The sequence below is a fragment of the Lynx rufus genome, unplaced genomic scaffold (genome assembly GCF_022079265.1).
Source record: "Lynx rufus isolate CCGP_SWC_20201006 ecotype Redwood Valley unplaced genomic scaffold, mLynRuf1.p SCAF_7, whole genome shotgun sequence".
Taxonomy (NCBI): domain Eukaryota; kingdom Metazoa; phylum Chordata; class Mammalia; order Carnivora; family Felidae; genus Lynx; species Lynx rufus.
This window is the reverse complement of record NW_025814889.1, coordinates 81136402-81159378: the sequence shown is the minus strand read 5'-3', so window position 1 is coordinate 81159378 and position 22977 is coordinate 81136402. Positions and strand designations below refer to the sequence as shown.

The window sequence follows — 22977 nt, the reverse complement described above, 5'->3', positions numbered from 1 at the left end:
AATGTCTAAAAAAAATTTTTAAGGCAAATATCTTCTGACCAAATTAACAACACGACTATGTGCTGTGTCCAAGTTACACATTCAAATATCAGAACAATAAGAGCAAAAGTGTTGGAAGTGTCTGAACAATGTATTCTTCACCCGTTCAGATTGACAAAATTAAGATTGATAGCACCCAGTGTTGGGTGTGATGTAAGACAAGGAAATTCCTGCATTGTTAATGTCAACATGACACATATTTTTTTATAGAAAACAGTTAAGAAACATCTATGAAAATTGAGATGCATAAAAGTTTGGTTCTAACAATCTTGCTTTTGGTAATGTATTTCATGCAGAAAAAACCCTGACAGTATGTAAGGACATGTGCAGAGGATGTTTACTAGAGCAGTTTTTAGTAGCAAAAACATAAGCGAAGTGAGCACTCAACAATAGAAGAATGGTTAAAGAAATCAGGAGAACACATAACATGAGATCTACCCTCTTAAAATTTTAAGTGTACAATACTGAATTGTTAACTATAGGCACTATGTTGTACAGCAGATCTCTAGAACTGACTCACCTTGCATAACTGACGCTCGATCCCTGGAAAATGACAACTCACCATTTTCCTTTTCCCTAGCCTTTGAGAACCCCTTTTGACTCTGTTTCCATAAGCTTAACTATTTTAGAGACGTCAGCAAGAGGAATCATGTAGTATTTGTTCTTCTGTGGCTGGCTTATTTCACTTAGCAAGTACCTATAGTTAACCATTCATACGGTATACTTAACATTTTTTAAACGGTAGGTCTCATGTTAAGTATTCTTACCATTAAAACAACCAAGCAGGGGTGCCTGGGTGGCTCAGTCAGTTAAGCATCTGACTTGGGCTCAGGTCATGATCTCACGGTTTGTGAGTTTGAGCCCCACATCGGGCTCTGTGCTGACAGCTCAGAGCCTGGAGCCTGCTTTGGATTCTGTGTCTCCCTCTCTCTCTCTCTGCCCCTCCCCTGCTCATGCTCTGTCTCTCTCTGTCTCAAAAATAAATAAAAACATTTTTTAAAAATTAAAAAAATAAATAAATAAAACAACCAAGCAAACAAAGCAAATCCAAACCAACCAACCAAACAAACAAAAATGGGGCAGAAGGAAACTGTTGGAGGCTATGGTTATGTTTACTACCTTGATGATAGTGATGGCCTCACTGGTGTATGCATATTTCCAAATTCATTAAATTGCATATATTAAATATGTCCAGTTTTTTATATCAGCTATGCTTCAATAAAGCTGTTTTTTTATTAATTTTATTTTTTAAATTTATATCCAAATTAGCATATAGTGAAACAATGACTTCAGAAGTAGATTCCTTAATGCCCCTTACCCATTTAGCCCATCCCCCCTCCCACAACCCCTCCAGTAACCCTCTGTTTGTTCTCCATATTTAAGAGTCTCTTCTGTTTTGTTTCCCTCCTGTTTTTATATTATTTTTGTTTCCCTTCCCTTATGTTCATCTGTTTTGTCTCTTAAAGTCCTCATATGAGTGAATTCATATGATATTTGTCTTTCTCTGACTAATTTCACTTAGCATACTGCCCTCTAGTTCCCTCCACATAGTTGGAAATGGCAAGATTTCATTCTTTTTGATTGCCGAGTAATACTCCATTGTATACATATACCACATCTTCTTTATCCATTCATCCATCGATGGACATTTGGGCTCTTTCCATACTTTGGCTATTGCTGATAGTGTTGCTATAAACATTGGGGTGCCTGTGTCCCTTTAAAACTGCACACCTGTATCCCTTGGATAAATACCTAGTAGTCCAATTGCTGGGTCATAGGGGGTAGTTCTATTTTCAATTTTTTGAGGAACCTCCATACTGTTTTCCAGAGTGACTGCACCAGCTTGCATTCCCATAATAAAGCTGTTTTTAAAAATAAATACATAAGGGGAAATTCAAAAAAAATCTACAGAAAGGTAGAAAACCTGACTCAGAATGTGAGTAGAAACTAATTCTGGACATCCAGACTCACAACCAAAAATGCCACCACCATGCTGCTCTGTATTGGGAACCAACCTTGTGTCGCCATCATCAGTACCTCAGGACAGTGAAATGCCACCACAAGCAACAGTGCAAAGGTTTTCATGCATTAGATCCTGTCATTGCTACCAACACTGTTCATTTTAAACTGCTAAGTTTCCTCCAAATTCAAAGTCCCAGACAAGAGCAGCAAGTTGTCTGACTCCTGGTCATATTCCCATGTTCTAGTTTCCAGGAATAGAGAGACAAACATCTCAATCTTCAGATTTCCATAAAAAGTAGTGAGAGTAAGCTTCCCACCAATAACTGCACACTAGCAAGTTTTCCGCACAGAAGAATGTATTAAGATGCTAGGTAATAATACATTTTATGACAAAATTATTATTATCTACGCATCGCTCTGATAGAATGTCCTCTAAGAATTGAGAAATTGTAACTGTATAGTGGCTAGGTATTGCTCTTTTGCTCTCTGGTTTCTATTTCCCCTTTCTTAATAATGCCTGGGTTTGTTTTTTTTTTGAGGCATTAACCATTTCCAATTTGATAGAGTCTGCTGGACTCAATTTAGGTGTCCCATCTTCCCTCAGTAAATGGATGGGCTCATAACAAAGGAAGGCCAAGACAATGCTTCCTCACCAGAATGTGAAGTCAGCAGAGTGACTCAGACAATACTACTATTTCCGGCTTGTGACATTCTCTTCAAATGACTCCCCGCTATACCATACTGAATGTCCTACTTCATTCTCTGCAGTGTGTTTGGTCTTGACCTATTTTCAATCTTTTTCTTATGCCTCTTTATCAATTCTGTATGTTACCAATACATTTAGCCTTCTAATAAATAACTTTCTGCTTAGGTTCCTGAACTCGATTTTTATTACTTGCACCCAAACTCTAAACAAATACCCAAAATTGGTTTCAGAGTACATAGATGTAACTACATCAGGTAAAATTAGTATTAGTCAAAAATATAAGAAGAAGAAACTCTATTTTATATTGGGAATAGAACCTATATGTTCACATTATTTGTGGCAAAATTGCCTACTAACTTATCATATTAAATAAATGGTTAAATAGAACCCTATGCCCATGAAAGCGAGAACGTGGTAGGCAATACAGTCACCATCATGAGACAAAATCATGGTATCATTGATTCAAGACCTGCAACATAGTATGAGTACTTCTGATAACTTAAAACAAAAATTAAGCTCAGATTTTTAAATTCACACCTCTGTACAGGAAACTTCTGTTGCTCTATAAGATGATCTCTTATGTTTTATAGTTGCAGAGGTGAAACACCAGAAAATTCAATCCCAGAGTATGCTTTGGTGTTTGTTGTTTTTTTTTTTAATTTTTCAATGTTGATTTCTTTTTGAGAGCCAGAGAGACATAGAGACAGAGAGAGACAGAGTGCAAGCAAGGGAGGGGCTCAGAGACAGAGGAAGACACAGAATCTGAAGCAGCTCCAGACTCCGAGCTGTCAGCACAGAGCCCGATGCAGGGCTTGAACTCATGGATGACAAGTTCATGACCTGAGCCGAAGTCGGATACTTAACCAAGTAAGCCACCCAGGCACCCCCAGAGTGTGATTTCTTTTGGTTTGTTGACTACAAAATATGTCAATTCATACTTCCAATATCTCTTACACAAATAAACTCTGCCCATCTGGGTATGTAAGATTACTTAAAACACTTGGAATATCCTGACATTTCTTTTTATTCTTAGTTATTTTTTTTATTTTTTAAGATAGAGATCACAAGCAAGGGGGGAGCAGAAGGAGAGGGAAGGAGAGAGTCTTAATCAGGCTCCATGCTTAACGCAGAGACTGACATGGGGCTCAATCTCACAACCGTGAGACCGTGACCAGAGCCAAAGTCAAGGGTCGTACGCTTAACCAACTGAGCCACCCAGGCCCCCCTGATATTTTTGACACTCTACCCCAACCACCTTTGCATAGGAAACAAAATCCACTCATATCCCTGTTGGAGCTCTTTCCTACTTACTTTAAGATGTTACTAGTCCTGAGGACATTTCTTGAAGGAAGAAGTTAAATTCCCCTTTCATCCTACTCCTAATTTTCGTGAGCACAGTTACTAGAATCAGAACCCAGCATTCTGAGACAGGAATGCTGTTCCAATGCAGATGCAGACTTTTTTGGAAAATGGCTTAAAACTTTGAATATTTTTTGGATACATACTGGCAAAATGCAAAGTATGTTGGTGTGAATAAATTTTGAAGGCTTTTTTACTGGAGAGGGGGAAAGATATTGGGTAGAATTTGTACTTACCAGAGATTTGAAAACTAAACAGCTGGTTCATGAAAATAAGTAGAGGACTAATAGTTTGCTGGATTGATAAATCCAAACCATTAACTAATAATGGATGTCATTTAAAAAGCTGGGACACTAGAAACACTTTGAGAAAACCTTAGAAAAAGAAATTCAATCTCTTTAGGAGATAGTGATGCTGAGGAGGATTAACCATAGATGTTCTGGTCTCATACACCCTGGTCAGGTGCCCCACAGATGTCAGAAAATTTTCCCTGCACAGGTGACAGAGGGAAAAACCAGTAACCTTCAAAGCATCTGTGATGCTTCTAAGGATGTTGGTGGGAGACATTAAAGTTCAGTGGCTCCCTGACTTCACTGGAAGCAGGGCAGTGACAGCTCAAATTGTGGCATCTGACTGAGAGAGCAAAGGAAGATTTGGTTAACGTGATAGTAGCAGCTCTGGCTTATTAGTCAAAAAAGGATGAATGTGGTACAATAATCTCCATGTAAGGTTCGTTAATCGTGAGGTGTCTAGGAATAAAATCAATGGGCATCTTCTGAGAGGTAGAGAGAGGGAGAGACCTCACTTAAGCCGCCATGACTCAGATCATGTTCATTCTCCAATTCCTAGACTGAGTTGGTTCACACACAGCCACTAGAATGTAGAGAAGGCTCAATACTCTTGAGTAAGGTGTGAACTGAAATCCTCCCAACAAGCCTTCCTTAAATATTTTGGTAACAAATTCTCAGGTGACAAACACCGAAGAAAACTATATACCAAACATTTTTTGGACTTTTAAAAATATTTAGATCTTGTCTCAGAACTAATCAGCAGAGAGACAAAGAGCTGAATTTTGTGAAGTAAATATTTCCAATAGTGTGGCATTAGACAAGTTTGGATCCTACTTAGAAATTCTTTGTCTATTTTCCACTGTCTAATTTCTTGGAATACTGACTAACAACTCATCCTCTCCAGCCTTACAATTGTGGATGTGCAGCTAGAGCCAAACAAAATTTATATATCTAATTATTTAGCTGTTGCTTAAGTCATCCAAAGTTAATTCCTGTAAGTTGTCACAAAAGACACCTAAGTACAAGACATTCTATTGAAGGAACTGGTGACAGTCACCACGGTGCCAAACAGTGTGAATAAATGGATGAATTTTAAATGTTGATAAGGGAAGAAGAACCCATTTCAAAAATCTAGAATCCATATTTAATTACAGTAACAAATATAAAAATCAGTCTTCGATTAAAGTTTTTTGGTTTTTTGTCTTTTTTCTTTACCAGTTATAATAATTAAGATATTACTTTGAAATGTTTTCATGTTTTCACTTCCAGGATATTTTGCCTTTTTCTTATGCCATCTCTTCCAACTCCTGCCCCTCCCTCTCCAGACCTCACAAGTAAGTAGATTTGTGCTCAAAGACATCTCTAGAAGAATAGCATACACACACTCAAAACTTTTATTGATTTTATGATCTATACTGCTTTCATGGGATTGGGCAAAGTGACATCTCATACTTAACTCACAAGAGTAAGAATAACAGTCCAATATCAATTCAACATTACATTTTACAGTATCTATTCAGTTCAGCTTCTCCAATCACCATAACAATTTAAATTTCATAATACAAAGTTGAAACTATCATAATGAAAGACAATGAAGTAAGCTTTGGGCGTTTATCCACAGATGCTTAATGTAGTCATTTTAACTTATATTAGTGAAGTTTCCAATCAGTGCTTAATTATCATTTGTAACTATCTAAGTCAGAGAATGTTAGCATCCTGGCAATAGAAAATATTATTATCAATGCCCTCACCAAAGTTCTGCATTGTTACACTAAATGTTAGGTCAACATCAACAATACATAAAATTTAAAGACAAAATGCAATACATGATGTTACAGAACAATAAATATATGTGCATGTCCAAAAACTTATAATCAAGGAAGATGAATCATACAGTACAAATAAGTTAACAATGTTTGAGATGTCAAATTCAATCTTCAGCCTCTCAAGACAGTATCACTATTAAAAGATTTCTTCATATGGATTTTTGCGTATAATTTTAAAGTCCACTCTAAATAACAACTTATGATGTATATGTCGCAAAATGTAATCTTCAAAGTCACTCGGATATATCAGTGTTTCACAAACAATCCATGTACCATTAAAAAAAAAGACCTTGTCAATGAAAGCCAACAAAATGTTGATAAGACATTGGGGTGTCCTGATGGGATCTTAATGGCACAAATAACAAGATATATAAATTAGGCACTACTTTTCATGTAAGACCCAGAAAAAAAGCTACTACGGAAAATGTTCATTGAAATTAAAAGAAAAGTATAGGGATCTTATTTAGCACCTTTGAAAGTATTATGCCTTGGTTTTCAACTTTCTCAGATTCCTTCAGACATTGGAAATGGTTTCAGCAATGCCACTCGTGAAAGTTACGCACTTGAATACTGTTCTCTGTTATGGCTATAAAACAAGAAATAGAATCGACCAGACTAAAAACTAACAAGCAAACACATCTAGGCTATATTCTTATCCAATATTCTAATCGTTTCCCAGCAGTCCTTAGTAACCCGCACTTGTTAGATCTACCACAGAGCAACGTTGTAACACTAACGGGCATCCAAGGGAAATAAGTAAAACCTAAGCCTAAAAGGATGTTTTCCAGACTAATAACAATCAATGCCAACAATCACTTTCCCAAGCCGATCTGGTTTCCTATTTTGCTCTCAAATGATGTTTTTCTGAATATCAATTAAACAGTAGCATCTGAGTACCAAGAAAAATGGTAAATTCATTCACAGGTTTAAGATGGAGAGGATAAATATAACCTTGATTTTTAAAATCATTTTGCTTCTCTCTTTATCTCTTAATTAAGAATAACTATACATCAAGTCTCTTACCCTAACAAACATTGACCCATAAAATGCATGCCCTTGTGCATTCATCAAAGAAGGCTTCACTATCTAAACAAAAGCTGAAAAAAGACCTAATAAGATACTCATATTTTAGGTTTTCACAATACCAAGTACACAGACAAAACTATTCACTGTATTTTACTTCTTAGGATGGGAGTATTTTTCACATTTGCTATTGTCTGGATGTAAGCATTGATTATGTAGTAGAAGTATTACTTATAGTTGTAAAAACAGTAACTTGCTATGACTCTCTCTGGAACTGGTCTTCCCTCGATACCTCTCAAATCTGTGGGATGAACCACTCTTCTTCTCCCAATTGACATTTGATGTTTAGGATTAATCATATTTCTATTACCCCTTCACCAAACTAATACACTCATACAGGGGCGCCTGGGTGGCTCAGTCGGCTGAGTGTCCAACTTCGGCTGGGGTCATGATCTCGTGGTTTATGGGTTCGAGCCCCACACCAGACTCTGTGCTGACAGTTCAAAGCCTGCTTTGGATTCTGTGTCTCTCTCTGTTCCTCCCCTGCTCATGCTCGCTCTCTCTCTCTCTCTCTCTCTGTCTCATAAATAAGCATTAAAAAATAAAAATAGAAAAATAAAAATGAACATACTCATACATGCACAAACATAACACACGCACGTACACACATAATCCAACTATTCATAAAGATTATTGGAAGGCCTTGTGATATTTTTAACTGAGATTTTCAAGCTGACTTCATTTCAATATGGTGCTTTCACTAACTGCATACCCTTTACCAATAATTTTTATTATCCAAACGATAGAGGACATGAATTGTAAAATATCATAAACATCCTAAAATGTTTTCGTTGTGTGACAGCAAAGTAGAAACGGCCATACCATTCAAGGAAAGTCAAATAGAATATCTTAATTTACAAAATCAATGCAATTTTCACATATTTCTTCTACTTTAGCCACTTTAACAAAGATCGCTGGTTATTTTACCTTTCCTTTTCTTCCTCATTATACACATGCTTTCTAATATTTTGCATGACACCGAAAACAAGATACAACACTAACATTTATATGGAATATCCTTTGCATATAAACCATTGGCTCACACAGTTTCTGAGTTAATCATTATACTAGGTATTTTCTGTACTTCAATTTTACCTTGGCATACAAGGAAGAGAAACTATAAAATTCTATACTTCCCCATGTACGTAACAATGTATTACCTGGAGAATGAGAAATTCATAACTCTTTGTAGAAATGCAGCAAATTTTCATGGTGTCCAGAACTTTCAGATTTAACATTGCCTTGCGAAAAAGTGAATATGTTGTTTGGAGCTTTCCTTATAGGATATTATTTATTAATGCTGCAGAATAAAAACAGTTAAAGGTGGGTTTTTCTTTAGTGGGGGTGTTTATTTTTTAAATTAACCCTAGCTTTAAACGCTTGAGTCTGGAAGATCAAGCAGACAAAATCAACTGGGGCAAGAAACAGTAAAACAAGTGGAAGCAGATTTAAAGTAAAACTTTTTGCTTCCATAGGACTTTTTTCATGGCATCTTTAACATCTTTATTTCTCAGAGAATAGATTAAAGGGTTCAGCATAGGTGTGAACAAAATGTAACATACTGAAGCCACTTTACGAAGTTCAGGGTTATTTGGAGGTGTGAGATAGACAAATGAAACAGTTCCATAGAGCAAACTTACAACTCCCAGGTGTGAGCTGCAAGTGGAGAAGGCTTTCTTCCTCCCTTCACTGGAGCGGATTTTTAAAACTGCAGACACAATATACATGTAAGATACCACAATAACAACTATTGTGGGCAAAATAATGAGGACAGCCAGACTGAATGACACCATCTTATTCATAAAGATATTGGAACAGGAGATCTTCTCGATGGGGTTTGAATCACAGTAGAAGTGATCAATGACTCGGGAAGCACAGAAAGACATTGAGAATGTTACACTGATTTGAAGGATGGAACTGACCCAGCCACAGAGATAGGAACCAGCCACCAACTGGATACAGAGGCTTCTTGACATGCGGACAGTGTAGAGGAGTGGATTGCAGATGGCGATGAAGCGGTCATAGGCCATGGCTGCCAGGACAAAGGCCTCGGTGACCATGAAAAGTGCATAAAGAAATAGCTGAGTCACACAGCCTGCAAAGGATATGGTCTTTTTGTGAGATAGGATGTTGACCATGGCTTTGGGTACAATAACAGTGGAGTAGGAGAGGTCAATGATGGAGAGATTGCCTAGGAAGAAATACATTGGTGTGTTCAGCCGGGGATCGGTCACAATGATGCCAATCATACTAAGGTTCCCCAGAAGGACCATCCCATAAACAACCAGGAATAGTAGGAAGAGGAGACTGTGGAGCTCTGGACGGACCCTGATGCCTACAAGAATGAAGTCAGTCACTTCTGAGTGGTTGTCTCCTCCCTTGTCACCCATGGCAAATTTCTGCTTAAAAGTATAACAGAAAGTCAACACATAAAGTTTCCGCTATTTCTCTCTCATCACACATAACACTCACATTAAAAAGACCTCATAGTTGACAGAATACTCTCAAATCTATTACACCATTAAGTTTACACACATGAGTAAATTAAAGAAAGATACTAGACTTGCCTAAGGTAATACAACTGGTTAAGGTAACACCACTGGTTAAGGTTCAAACAAGAATTTGAACTCCAAGTGAAATATGTATTATTCAAGTTTACTGTTAATTTCAACACAACAAAATTTGATATTTCCTTATATCTAACTACCTTGTCATATGGGTGGTTTGTGAGATGTCATTTGTGATTTCAAAAATAGTAAAGTCTAACTCTTCATACTAAGAAAAAGACACTTCGTTAAATTTGATTTATAATTTTATATTTATTTTTTGTAATAATACTTTGTTTCAACACAGTAATAAAAATAATTAATGAAAGAAAAGGAAGCTAAAAGTTCATTTCAAGATAATATGAACTTTCTTTCAAAAAGAGCTCTTACAACAGCAAGAAAGTTACTAAAGACTTAATTGTCTTACTTCAGATCTTTAAAAATAAAATCAGACTTCAACTTTTGGAAATCATCTAATTTTATTTACATGAGAAAGTAAAATGTGATCGATGCCTTCATAATTTTTATCCTGTAAAGTTTATTGATACTGTTTTTCTCAAATAAGTCTGTCAAGAAATCCATGTCATCTCCAACTTCTGAACTTGAAAGAAAATTAGAAACTTCAAAGTGAGGAACAAACCAAAAGCCTGCTTGTATAAAAAAAATAGATTAGATAGCAAGTTTATTAAACTCTTAACCTGATAGTAAAAGCTCAGTAGCTTTCAAAATAAATGTTGATTTTCTAGCAGCATCTAAATTAATCTGTTTGGTTTTGGGTGACTTGCTAAGCAACCAAGGCAACTTTAGTTCATTTGAAACATTTTTTTGTTATTTTTCTATGAAACAACACACTCACTGTCAATTAAGAATGACCTCCCCCACACATCTTTTCTTCTTTGGTGGCATTTAAACCAGGTGTCATTCATGTTTTCTAGGAGAGGTATGAATAATGAAAACCAGCAAATAATCCACAAAATGTCTTTAGTAAATTTAAAATGGATGATTTAGGAGCAATCAAAATTAGAGAGTACTCAGTTGCTCCTTGACTTTCTATCCTTCTTCAATTGTAAGAAGTTTACCTTTTTGTTTTTCAATTATCTACAAAAATGCCTCAGATCCAAAAGCTTTCATGATGTTCTTTGTTTCTTTCATTTGTTGCCTCTCCCAACAACTTTGTCAAAGAAGGACACGAAATTAATTCATATAGATTCAAAACAAGGGGGGGAAATATTAATGAAATATATTACTATTCTCTCTCCTCACTCCACTCACCAGCTATATATTTGAAACCCATTCAAGTAATTGCATAGTAATATGATTTTGTTAGGAAGTGGGGGAATAAATTAGGTTTACAGGTTAACATACATGAGAATGATTATATTTTATTCTAGAAGTAATAGAATAAAGCCTTTTTTTTTTAGGCATAAAGCTGAATAGAGCAGTTTCAAGCATCAGTCATCGTTTACTGGTTTGGTTGGAATGGGAAAAAGATGATTGTTAAAGAAAATAGGAAGCCCTTTAAAGACATGCTAAAATTTTTTCATACATAAATCTTCTTTCTGCAAGGAGGCACAAGCTTCATAGATCTTGTCCTTTGGGCTTATTTAAAAAGGAGAAGGGGGGGCACCTGGGTGGCTCAGTCGGTTGAGCTTCCGACTTCGACTCCAGTCATGAACTCACAGTTAGTGGGTTCGAGCCCCGCATCAGACTCTGTGCTGAGGGCTTGCTCAGACCCTGGAGCCGGCTTCAGATTCTGTGTCTCCTTCTCTCTCTTCCCCTCCCCCGCTCACGCTTTGTCTCACTCTGTTTCTCAAAACTAAATAAATGTAAAAAAATTTAATAAAAAAATAATAAATAAATAAATAAATAAATAAATAAATAAAAAGGAGAAGGGGGTAGAGAAGGAGATAGATCAGGAGAAAAACTCTTAAGTTCATATACCAAATCAGGTGTTGCTTTTTTGATGCTATATCAATAAAAGTAAGCTATTAATAGTTCAAAGATATGCATTTTCATCTGTCTGATTATTATCCATTAATGTGTTTATTCAATATTTTTGAGCATCAATTCTGTGCCAAGTATTGTGCTTATCACTGACTATGAAGATAAAGAGAAATGAATGCAATACTAATTTATGGCATGAAATGATACTAGATATGAAATATTTATTACAGTATTATAACTACATTTAATGCATTACTAAATGCTCAATAATAAATTCACTGCTAGCTTTTGAAATAACACATTTTTTAACGTTTTATTATTTAGTTTTGAGAGAGAGAGACAGAGTCAAGTGGAGGAAGGGTAGAGAGAGGGAGACACAGAATCCAAAGCAGGCTTCAGGCTCTGAGCCGTCAGCATGCAGCCCAAAGCCAGGCTTGAACTCACGACCGTGATATCATGACCTGAGCCGAAATCAGATGCTTAACCAACTGAGCCACCCAGGTACCCCAAGAACACATTTTTTTAATGCCAAACTAAGGATAATAAAAGTTTTAGCTATGAGGGTCTATGACCACAGCAACCTTAGTATGGACAATCCTCACATTAAATGCTCCATATTATATTCGGACCAAATTGCGTCACGATTTTTGGTTCAGAAAATGTTGTCAATGTACCTTTAAGGAAAAGGTGATGAGTCTAACCTAGAGTAATAAAATATAGTAAGATAATATTGTTTATTGCTTTTATACAAAATTAGAGAATATGGATGATGAAAGATTCATCTCTGTTCATAAATGAATTAAAAATAGTTAATATTAGGTATGAAATACTCAAAACAGTGATAATGGTGGATTTTTATGACTGTGAGGTCTTCTAAGCAGTGGAAAGGAGAAAGAACAAGAGAAAATAGAATATATGTCACTAATACTGTATTTAAAAATCAGTTATCATATTGCCAGTCTGATTTAGCCATGCTTTCTTCCTCAAGCAATGGAATATAAATCACGGGGGTTTCTTCTCACCTTGATAATCTTTAATATATGGCATACCACATTCTGATACTCAAAAAAATATCTTTTAAGCATGTAGAAAATGTCCATGGCTATTTTATGTGACAAAAATAGATAAGATTGCTTTATAATTATTCTTACCTGAACTTATATTTCTTTTCTATCTTGTGAACTTTTTCATGTGACACTGAAGAGATTCAAATTCTTCTTCTTTCAGTCTAGGAAAGAAGATGTATTTTAAGAATAAAACTATCAATGACAATGTCCAAAAGTAAACATCTCAAACATTGTTTAGTCCCCAATAAAATAACAACCTCCTTAAGCATGGCATGACTATGTTCTTTGTTAGTGGCATTGCCCATAGGTCCATAACTTCCCATTACCTATTATTAAAGTTTGCTCTTTCTTTTATATAATTTTGTTTGAAAACCTGTTGTATCTGTCTTCCTGAACACTGAGTGAAAATGATAGACTAGGAATCTTTCTCTTGGAGAATTATAGGTATTTCTCTACCAAAATTTAAATAAGAGCCAATGAATCTATGAAATCAAACGCCATGAAAATCTCTGCCCCCATGCTGACATGTTTTGCCAGCCTTAGAATGACGATGGGGCAAATGGAAATTTAAGACCAGTAACAAGATTCCCCAGTCCCTGATGACCTACAAAAATAGCACTAACCAGAATCGATGGTAGTCACAGTGTTTTCCAATCCCATGAAACTATTTCAGAGAATTGCAGCATAAAGTTTTAAAATAAAGACACCAAGTTTTTGGAGGAAGAAGTCCCTCTGAGAGAGGACTGAAAATAAGTCAATTATAATTTTGTAACAAGAGCAAACTCCAGGGCCATCCCATGAGGACTACATGACGAGCACTTGTTGAATACTCTCGGGACAATTACAAAGTTATTTTGGACAAGACTCCTTGTTAGAAAGTTTGTTTCTTTATATTAAGCTACAGTTTGCTCTTCTGTAATGTCTACACACCTGATTGTTTTATTCTTTGTAACTTCTCCCCACCTTTCAAAGCCTCTACCCAAAATTCTGTTTTCTAAAGTAACACTGAATATCTCCACTTGATCCTCTAAAATTTCTCAAATGTTTACTTATTTTTGAGAGAGAGACAGATTGCAGGAGGGGGAGGGGCTGAGAGAGAGGGAGACAGAATCTGAAGCAGGCTCTAGGCTCCGAGCTGTCAGCACAGAGCCCGATGCGGGGCTGTGAGATCATGACCTGAGTTGAAGTCAGATGCTTAACTGACTGAGCCACCCAGGCATCCCTCCATTTGATCCTCTAAATGACATCCTTTCAAAATTTAAAAAGACAAATACACTATTGCCCTATAGTTTTCTCATTTCTGGACTCAATGTTCTTATTTTTTTATTTAGATCTTCCTTCAACAGCAACTAAATGATTGCTATCTTGGTGGGGTCTGTCAAATAATCCATTGCCAATATTTGAGATCAGGCTGCATATAATCTATCCCCTTGAAATATCACTCCTAATTACTTGTGATTTATAACTCTTTTAAGGCATATAAGACTGAAGGGTTTTTTTAGCTTATTGCCTTTTAATAATCTTGCAGGCAAAAGAAACTTGTTTTGCTTTGTTCTGTTTTGGCCTTATGTGAATTGCTCCTAAGCCTAATGTTCCCTGTTCTTGTTCTGTGGATTTTTCCTACCCCTTCTTCTGTCTGTTCAACTATTTCCCCCAAGTTTGCAGTATTTTATATTTAACCTTTTTTTATATTTTAGACTGTTGGCTTTAGCCTATATTTCTGTTATAAAAACCAATTCAAATATATTTGGGGACACTAATATTAGTGAGTTCCTCATGTTTTTAGACATATGGAAGTTATATCATATAGCCTTCTAAGTCTTCATTGATATAATTTTTGGACATAAATAATTCAGGGTTGCTTGAGAAAGCTTCCCTACAGGTTTGTGAAGATTTGTTAATCAATATAAGAAATGTATAATTGTTAAATCCCTGTAAATCCAGCCTTTTTTCACAAAGTCTAAAATATCTCATTAAAATACAGATGCATTATGTGATAAAATTCAAAATTACTAATGGTAACAACTTTTAATGAGCTTCTAGCCTATTTATTAAATTACTGTAACTAATAACACAATATTTTCTATTATATGAGAAAATGTTTTCCTTTTTTTTAATATGAAATTTATTGTCAGATTGGTTTCCATACAACACCCAGTGCTCATCCCAAAAGGTGCCCTCCTCAATTCCCATCACCCACCCTCCCCTCCCTCCCACCCCTCATCAACCCTCAGTTTGTTCTCAGTTTAAGAGTCTCTTATGGTATGGCTCCCTCCCTCTCTAACCTTTTTTTTTTCCTTCCCCTCCCCCATGGCCTTCTGTTAAGTTTCTCAGGATCCACATAAGAGTGAAAACATATGGTATCTGTCTTTCTCTTTATGACTTATTTCACTTAGCATAACACTATCCAGTTCCAACCACGTTGCTACAAAAGGCCATATTTCATTCTTTCTCATTTCCACGTAGTATTCCATTGTGTATATAAACCACAATTTCTTTATCCATTCATCAGTTGTTGGACATTTAGGCTTTTTCCATAATTTGACTATTGTTGAAAGTGCTGCTATGAACATTGGGGTACAAGTGCCCCTATGCATCAGCACTCTTGTATCCCTAGAGTAGATTCCTAGCAGTGCTATTGCTGGGTCATAGGGTAGATCTATTTCTAATTTTTTGAGGAACCTCCACACTGCTTTCCAGAGCAGCTGCACCAGTTTGCATTCCCACCAACAGTGCAAGAGGGTTCCCGTTTCTCCACATCCTTGCCAGCATCTATAGTCTCCTGATTTGTTCATTTTAGCCACTCTGACTGGCGTGAGGTGGTATCTCAGTGTGCTTTTCATTTGTATTTCCCTGATGAGGAGCGACGTTGAGCATCTTTTCATGTGCCTGTTGGCCATCCGGATGTCTTCTTTAGAGAAGTGTCTATTCATGTTTTCTGCCCATTTCTTCACTGGGTTATTTGTTTTTTGGGTGTGGAGTTTGGTGAGTTCTTTATAGATTTTGGATACTAGCGCTTTGTCCGTATGTCATTTGCAAATATCTTTCCCATTCCATCGGTTGCCTTTTAGTTTTGTTGATTGCTTCCTTTGCAGTGCAGAAGATTTTTATCTTCATGAGGTCCCAATAGTTCATTTTTGCTTTTAATTCCCTTGCCTTTGGGGGTGTGTCAATTAAGAAATTGCTGCGGCTGAGGTCAGAGAGGTTTTTTCCTGCTTATGAGAAAATATTTGTAATCCAGTACTTAAAATAATCAAGTTCAACACTGCTAATCAAGTTCAGCAGTATAATTTTTAAAAGTATACTGCTACAGTGATAATTGACACTTGGAAACCTGCACCTCAACTTGGATACAACCAAAAAAAATTATCCTACATAATTATCTTATTCTCCTGAACATTCGTATCATTTAACCTTCCAAATTTGTCTTTCTAAAATGTTCTTTTAATTTTTTCACTCTTTTCTTTTTTTGTTTTTTTTTAAACTTTTTATTTAATTTCCACTTAGTTGCCATACAGTATAATATTAGTTTCAGGTGTACAATATAGTGATTCAACACTTCCATACATCACCCAGTGCTCATCACAAGTGCATTCCTTAATCCCCATTACTTATTTCATGCATCCTCTGCCCCCTTCCCCTCTGGTAACCATCAATTTGTTCTCTATAGTTAAGAGTCTGTTTCTTGGTTTGCCACTCCTGTTTTCCCTTTGTTCATTTGTTTTGTTTCATAAATTCCAATTATGAGTGAAATCATATGGTATTTGTCTTTCTCTGGCTGACTTATTCTACTTGGCATAATACTGTAGCTCAATCCACTTCATTGTAAATGGCAAGATTTCATTCTTTTTATAGCTGAGTAATTGAGTAATATTCTACTGTGTGTGTGTGTGTGTGTGCGCGCGCACACACATACCACATCTTCTTTATCCATTCATCAATCAATGGACATTTGGGCTGTTTCCATGATTAGACTATTGTAGATAATGCTGCTATAAAAATTGAGATGCCCATGCCCCTTCCAATCAGTATTTTTGTATCTTTTGGGTAAATACCTAGTAGTGCAATTGCTGGATCATAGACTAGTCCTATTTTTAACTTTCTGAGGAACCTCCATACTGTTTTCCACAGTAGCTGCACCCATTTACATCCCCACCAGCAGTGTAAGAGGGTTTCCCTTTCTCCACATACTCACCAATATCTGTTGTTCCTTGTGTTATTAATTTTGGACATTCTGACAGGTGTGAGGTGGTACCTTATTGTGGTTTTGATTTGTATTTCCCTGAATATGAGTGACTTTGAGCATCTTTTCTTGTGTCTGTTAGCCATCTGGATGTGTTCTTTGGAAAAGTGTCTATTCGTGTCTTCTGCTCATCTCTTAACTGGATTATTTTTTTGGGTGTTCAGTTTCATAAGTTCTTTATAGACTTTGGATACAGCCTCTTATCTAATATGTCACCTGAAAATATATCCTCCCGTTCCATCAGTTGCCTTTTAGTTTTGTTGATTGTGTCCTTCACTGTGCAGATTTTTATCTGGATGAACTTCCAATAGTTCATTTTTGCTTTTGTTTCCACTGCCTCCAGAGATGTGTCTAGTAAGAAGTTGCTACAGCCAATGTCAAAGAGGTTGCTGCCTGTGTTTTCCTGAAGGATTTTAATGGCTTCCTGTCTCATATTTAGGTCTTTCAACTATCTTGAATTTATTTTTGTGTATGGTGTACGAAAGTGGTCCAGGTTTTTTCTTCGGCACATTGCTGTCCAGTTCTCCCAGCACCATTTGTTGAAGAGACTGTCTTTTTTCCACTGGATATTCTTTCCTGCTTTGTCAAAGATTAGTTGACAATATAGTTGTGGGTCTATTTCTGAGTTTTGTATTCTGTTCCATTGGCCTATGTGTCTGTTTCTGTGCCAGCACCACACGGTCTTGATGACTACAGCTTTGTAATATAGCTTGAAGTCTGGAATTGTAATGACTCCAGCTTTGCTTTTCTTTTTCAAGATTGCTTTGGCTATTTGATGTCTTTTGTGGTTCCATGAAATTTTAGGATTCTTTGTTCTAGCTCTATGAAAAATACTAGTGGTATTTTGATAGGGATTGCCTTAAATGTGTAGATTGCTTTGAGTAATATAGACATCTTAACAATATTTATTCTTCCAATCCATGAGCATGGAATGTTTTTCCATTTTTTTTTGAGTCATCATCAATATCCTTCATAAGCATTTTATAGTTTTCAGAGTACATACTTTTTACTTCTTTGGTTAGGTTTTCCCTATGTATCTTTTGGTTTTTGTGCAATTGTAAATGCTATCAATTCCTTGATTTCTCTTCATTATTGCTGCTTCATTATTGGTATATAGAAATGCAACAGACGTCTGGACTTTGATTTCATATCCTGTGACTGTGCTGAATTCATATATCAGTTCTAGTAATTTTTTGGTGGAGTCTTTCAGGTTTTCTACATAGAGTATCATGCAGATATGAAAGTTTGACTTCTTCCTTGCTGATTTGGATGCCTTTTATGTCTTTTTGCTGTCTGTTTGATGAGGCTAGGACATCCAGTACTGTGTTGAATAAGATATGAGATGAGAGTGGATATCCCTGTCTTGTTCCTGACCTGAGAGGGAAAGCTCTTAGTTTTTCCCTAGTGAGGATAATATTATCTGTGGATCTTTTGTATATGGCCTTTATGATGTTGAGGTTTGTTCCATCTAGCCCTACATTGTTGAGGATGGATGCTGTATTTTGCCAGATGCTTTTTCTGAATCTATTGAGAAGATTATATGGTTCTTATCCTTTCTCGTATTAATGTGGTGTATTATGTTGATTGATCTGTGAATACTGAATGACCCTGGCAGCCCAGGAATAAATCCCACTTGATTGTGGTGAATAATTCTTTAAATGTACTGTTGGATTTCATTTGCTAGTATCTTGTTGAGAATTTTTACATCCATTTTCATCAGGGACATTGGCCTGTAATTCTCCTTGTAGTGGATCTTTGCCTGGTTTTAGAATCAAGGTAATGCTGGCCTCATAGAATGAGTTTGGAAGTTTTCCTATTTTTTGGAAGCGCTTGAGAAGAATAGATATTAACTCTTCTTTAAATGTTTTGTAGAATTTCCCCTGGGAAGCCATCTGGCATTGGACTTTTGTTTGTTGGGAGGTTTTTGATTACTGATTCCATGTCATTGCTGGTTAGGGTCTGTTCAAATTTTCCATTTCTTCCTGTTTCAATTTTGGTAGCTTATATGTTTCTATGAATTTATCCATTTCTTCCATATTGCCCAGTTTATTAAGCATATAATTTTTCATAATATTCTCTCATAATTATTTATATTTCTGTGGTGTTAGTTGTGATCTTTCCTCTCTGTGATTTTACTTATTTGGATGATTTCTGCCTTTTTTTCTTTTTATTTTTTTTAATAAGTCTGACTAGGGGTTTATCAATTTTATTAATTTTTTCAAAGAATCGGTTTTTAGTTCCATTGATCTGTTTTGGTGGGGGTTTTGTTTGTTTGTTTCTATATCATTTATTTCTGCTCTAATCTTTATTACTTCCCTTCTCCTGCTTGGTTTAGACTTTATTTGATTTTCTAGTTCCTTTAGGTGTAGGGTTACACTGTGTATGAGACTTTTTTTGCTTTTTGAGATAGACCTGTATTGCTGTATGATTCCCTCATATGACCACCTTTGCTGCATCACAAAGGTTCTGGACTACCATGTGTTCATATAATTTGTTTCCATGTACTTTTTAATTTCTTTTTTAATTTCCTGGTTAATCCATTCATTCTTTTTTTTTTTTTTAATTTTTTTTTTCAACGTTTATTTATTTTTGGGACAGAGAGAGACAGAGCATGAACGGGGGAGGGGCAGAGAGAGAGGGAGGCACAGAATCGGAAACAGGCTCCAGGCTCCAAGCCATCAGCCCAGAGCCTGACGCGGGGCTCGAACTCACGGACCGCGAGATCGTGACCTGGCTGAAGTCGGACGCTTAACCGACTGCGCCACCCAGGCGCCCCCCATTCATTCTTTAGTAGGATGTTCTTTAACCTCCATGTATTTGAGGGCTTTCCCAATTTTTTCCTATGGTTGACTTCAAGCTTCATAACATTGTGGTTGGAAAAGATGCATGGTATGATCTCAATCATTTTGTACTTGTTGAGGCCTGATTTGTGGCCCAGTGTGTGATCTAGTCTGGAGAATGTCCCATGTGCACTTGAAGAGAATGTGTATTCTGCTGCCTTAAATTGAAATGTTCTGAATATATCTGTTAAGTCCATCCAGTCCAGTGTGTCATGCAAAGGCAACTGATTCCTTGTTGGCTTTCTGCTTAGAAGATGTGTCAATTGATGTAAATGTGGTGTTAAAGTACCCTGCTAATATTGTTTTGTTATCAATGTGTTTATGTTGGTTATTTTATATATTGGGGTGCTCCCAAGTTGTTGGCATAAATATTTATAATACTTAGGTATTCTTGTTGGGTAGATCCCTTTATTATGATGTAGTGCACTTCTTCATCTCTAGTTACAGTATTTGGTTTAAAATCTGGTTCATTTGGTAGAAGTACTGCCACTCTGGCTTTCTTTTGACATCCATTAGCATGATAGGTTGTTCTCCATCTCCTCACTTTCAAACTGCTGGTGTCATTGGGTCTAAAACGAGTCTCTTGTAGGCAGCATATGGATTGGTCTTGTTTTTTGTTTTTTTTTTTTTTAATCTATTCTGGTACCCTATGTCTTTTGATCAGAGCATTTATTGCATTTACATTTAGAGTTATGATTGATAGATATGAATTTAGTACCAATGCATTACCTATAAAGTCAGTGTTTCTGGAGATTTTCTATCTTCTTTTCTAGTCTTTGTTGCTTTTGGTCTTTCTTACCCACTCAGAGTCCCCTTTAATATTTCTTGCAGACCTGGTTTAGTAGTCACAAACTCCTTTAGTTTTTGTTTGTCTGGGACACTCTATCTCTCCTTCTACTCTGAATGACAAGCTTGATGGATAAAGTATTCTTGGCTGCATATTTTTTCCCATTCAGCACATTGAATATATCATGTCACTCCTTTCTCGCCTGCCAAGTTTCTGTGGAGAGATCTGTTGCTAAGCTGATTTGTCTTCATGTATAGATTAGGGATTTCTTTTCCCTTGCTACTTTTAAGATTCTTTCCTTATCTCTGTATTTTGCAAGTTTTACTACAATATGTCTTGTTGTTGACCTGTTTTTGTTAATTTTGATAGAAGTTCTCTGTGCCTCCTGGATTTGGATGTCTATTTCTTTCCCCAGGTTAGGGAACTTTTCAGGTCTAATTTGCTCAAATAAACTTTCTGCCCCTTTTCCTTCTCTTCTTCTGAGACTCCTAAAATATGAATGTTATTGTGCTTTATAGAGTCTCTGAGTTCCCCATGTCTACATTTATGATCCAATATTCTTTCCCTCTTGTTTCAGCTTCATTATTTTCCATAATTTTATCTTATATATCACTAATTAATTCCTCTGCTTCTTCCATCCTTATGCTCATTACCTCCAGTCTGTTTTGCCTCTCTGTTATAGCATTTTTTATTTCAGCCTGACTAGTTTTTAGTTCTTCTATCTCTGCAATAAAGGATCTCCTGGTGTCTTGTATGCTTTTCTCAAGCCCAGCTGGTATCCTTATGATTGTTGTTTTAAATTCTTGTTCTGGCATTTTACTTATATCTGTTTTGAGTAGATCCCTGGCTGTGACCTCTTGTTCTTTCAGTTGGGATGAGTTCTTCCATCTTGGCATTTTGCCTAGATCTCTGTCTTCTGTGTGTTAGAAAAGCCTGTTATGTTTCCTGCTCCTGTTAGTAATGGCTATATTAAGAAGAGGTTGGGGTGTCTGGGTGGCTCAGTTTATTAAGTGTTTGACTCTCGATTTCTGCTCAGGTCATGATCTTGCAGTCATGAGATTAAGCCCCATGTTGGGCTGACAGCACAGAGCCTCCTTGGGACTTTCTCTCCCACTCTCTGTGCCATGCTCGTGCGCTCGCTCTCTCTCTCTCTCTTTCTAGCTCCCTCTTGGTCTCTCTCCCTCTCTCTAAATAAATAAATAATTTTTTAAAAAGAGGTCATATACTGGCCAGTGTCTGGTGCTTCAGGAAGTTTTTGTGGTATATGCTATGTTCACTCTGCTGATGTGTTTTGGTTGTTCTTTCTCTCAGATCAATCCTCCACAGAGTTTCTCCTTGCCTGCCTTGGGGGCTATTTGAACTTTATCCACTGTGTGGCAGGTGTTAACTAGGTGTGTTTTGGTCTGCTTGCTAAAACAGACCAGATCCTATTCCCCCTAGAGCTGAAGCTTTGCAGCACTCTATGGCCAGTAGATTTGGTGGGTTCAGAGTGTCTGTGCCAGTCTTCTGGGGAGGAAGCTTGCTGCTGCTTTGATTATCAGGCATATTTGCCCCAGTTCAGAAGCACCTGCAGAGTGCAGGGTGGTGGAGCTTGGTGTAAGTGGCTCAAGTCTCCACTGTTAGCTCTGTGCTACTCACCGAAGTCCTTCCATGATGATGGGCAGGGGTAAAAATGGTGTCAGTTTTCTCTCTTGTCCCTAGAGAGGGGAGTTCAGGCCTGCCAGTTTAGGAAGCCCTTAAGAAGAGCAAACATTCTTGCTTCTTGTGTCCCAGGCTTCCATCAGATCCCTGTCTTCACCATGTCTGTGTCTGAGCCATCTGCCCACCAAGTGGCCCAATGCTCCTGTGTTTTCTCTCAGGCACACCAACTAGGTTTCAAAACTCCAAATTTTAGGGAGCCAGCATGCCACAGAACCATGCTGATCCTCTGTGCCAGTTTGTCCTAGAAGGGCAGTCACATGACCGCATACGGGTTTGCAGTTTGTGGCAAAGTGCAACAAAAAGTCCAGCGTCCAGGTTAGTTGCCCTCAGCAGTCAATGAATGGGGCAACTCAATGGTGCCTGCCATCTCTTTTGACCCCTGAGAGGCATTGTCACTTCTCCCAGATGTACTCCAAGAAAGGAAACTGTCTTACAGTGCAACCCCAGGGGATTCTCAGATCATGCTGTCCACTCCCAGGCCTCTGCCCTCCTTCTCCACAGGAGGACCTCTTTGCCTGTCAGGCTCCACTTTGGCATTGGCGCATGTTTCTAAAACTTCAGACTTTAAGCTCTGCTGTTTATAA

The 22977-nt window shown here is 37.0% G+C and overlaps 1 protein-coding gene across 1 annotated transcript; it reads right to left on the bottom strand.

The window, feature by feature from the left end:
- Positions 1 to 8713: 8713 nt before the first annotated feature.
- On the bottom strand, positions 8714 to 9655 carry LOC124500950 (olfactory receptor 9K2-like). The gene has a single exon (XM_047064811.1). It carries the CDS (start codon positions 9653 to 9655, stop codon positions 8714 to 8716), a length of 942 nt encoding a protein of 313 aa, XP_046920767.1.
- Positions 9656 to 22977: the final 13322 nt, after the last annotated feature.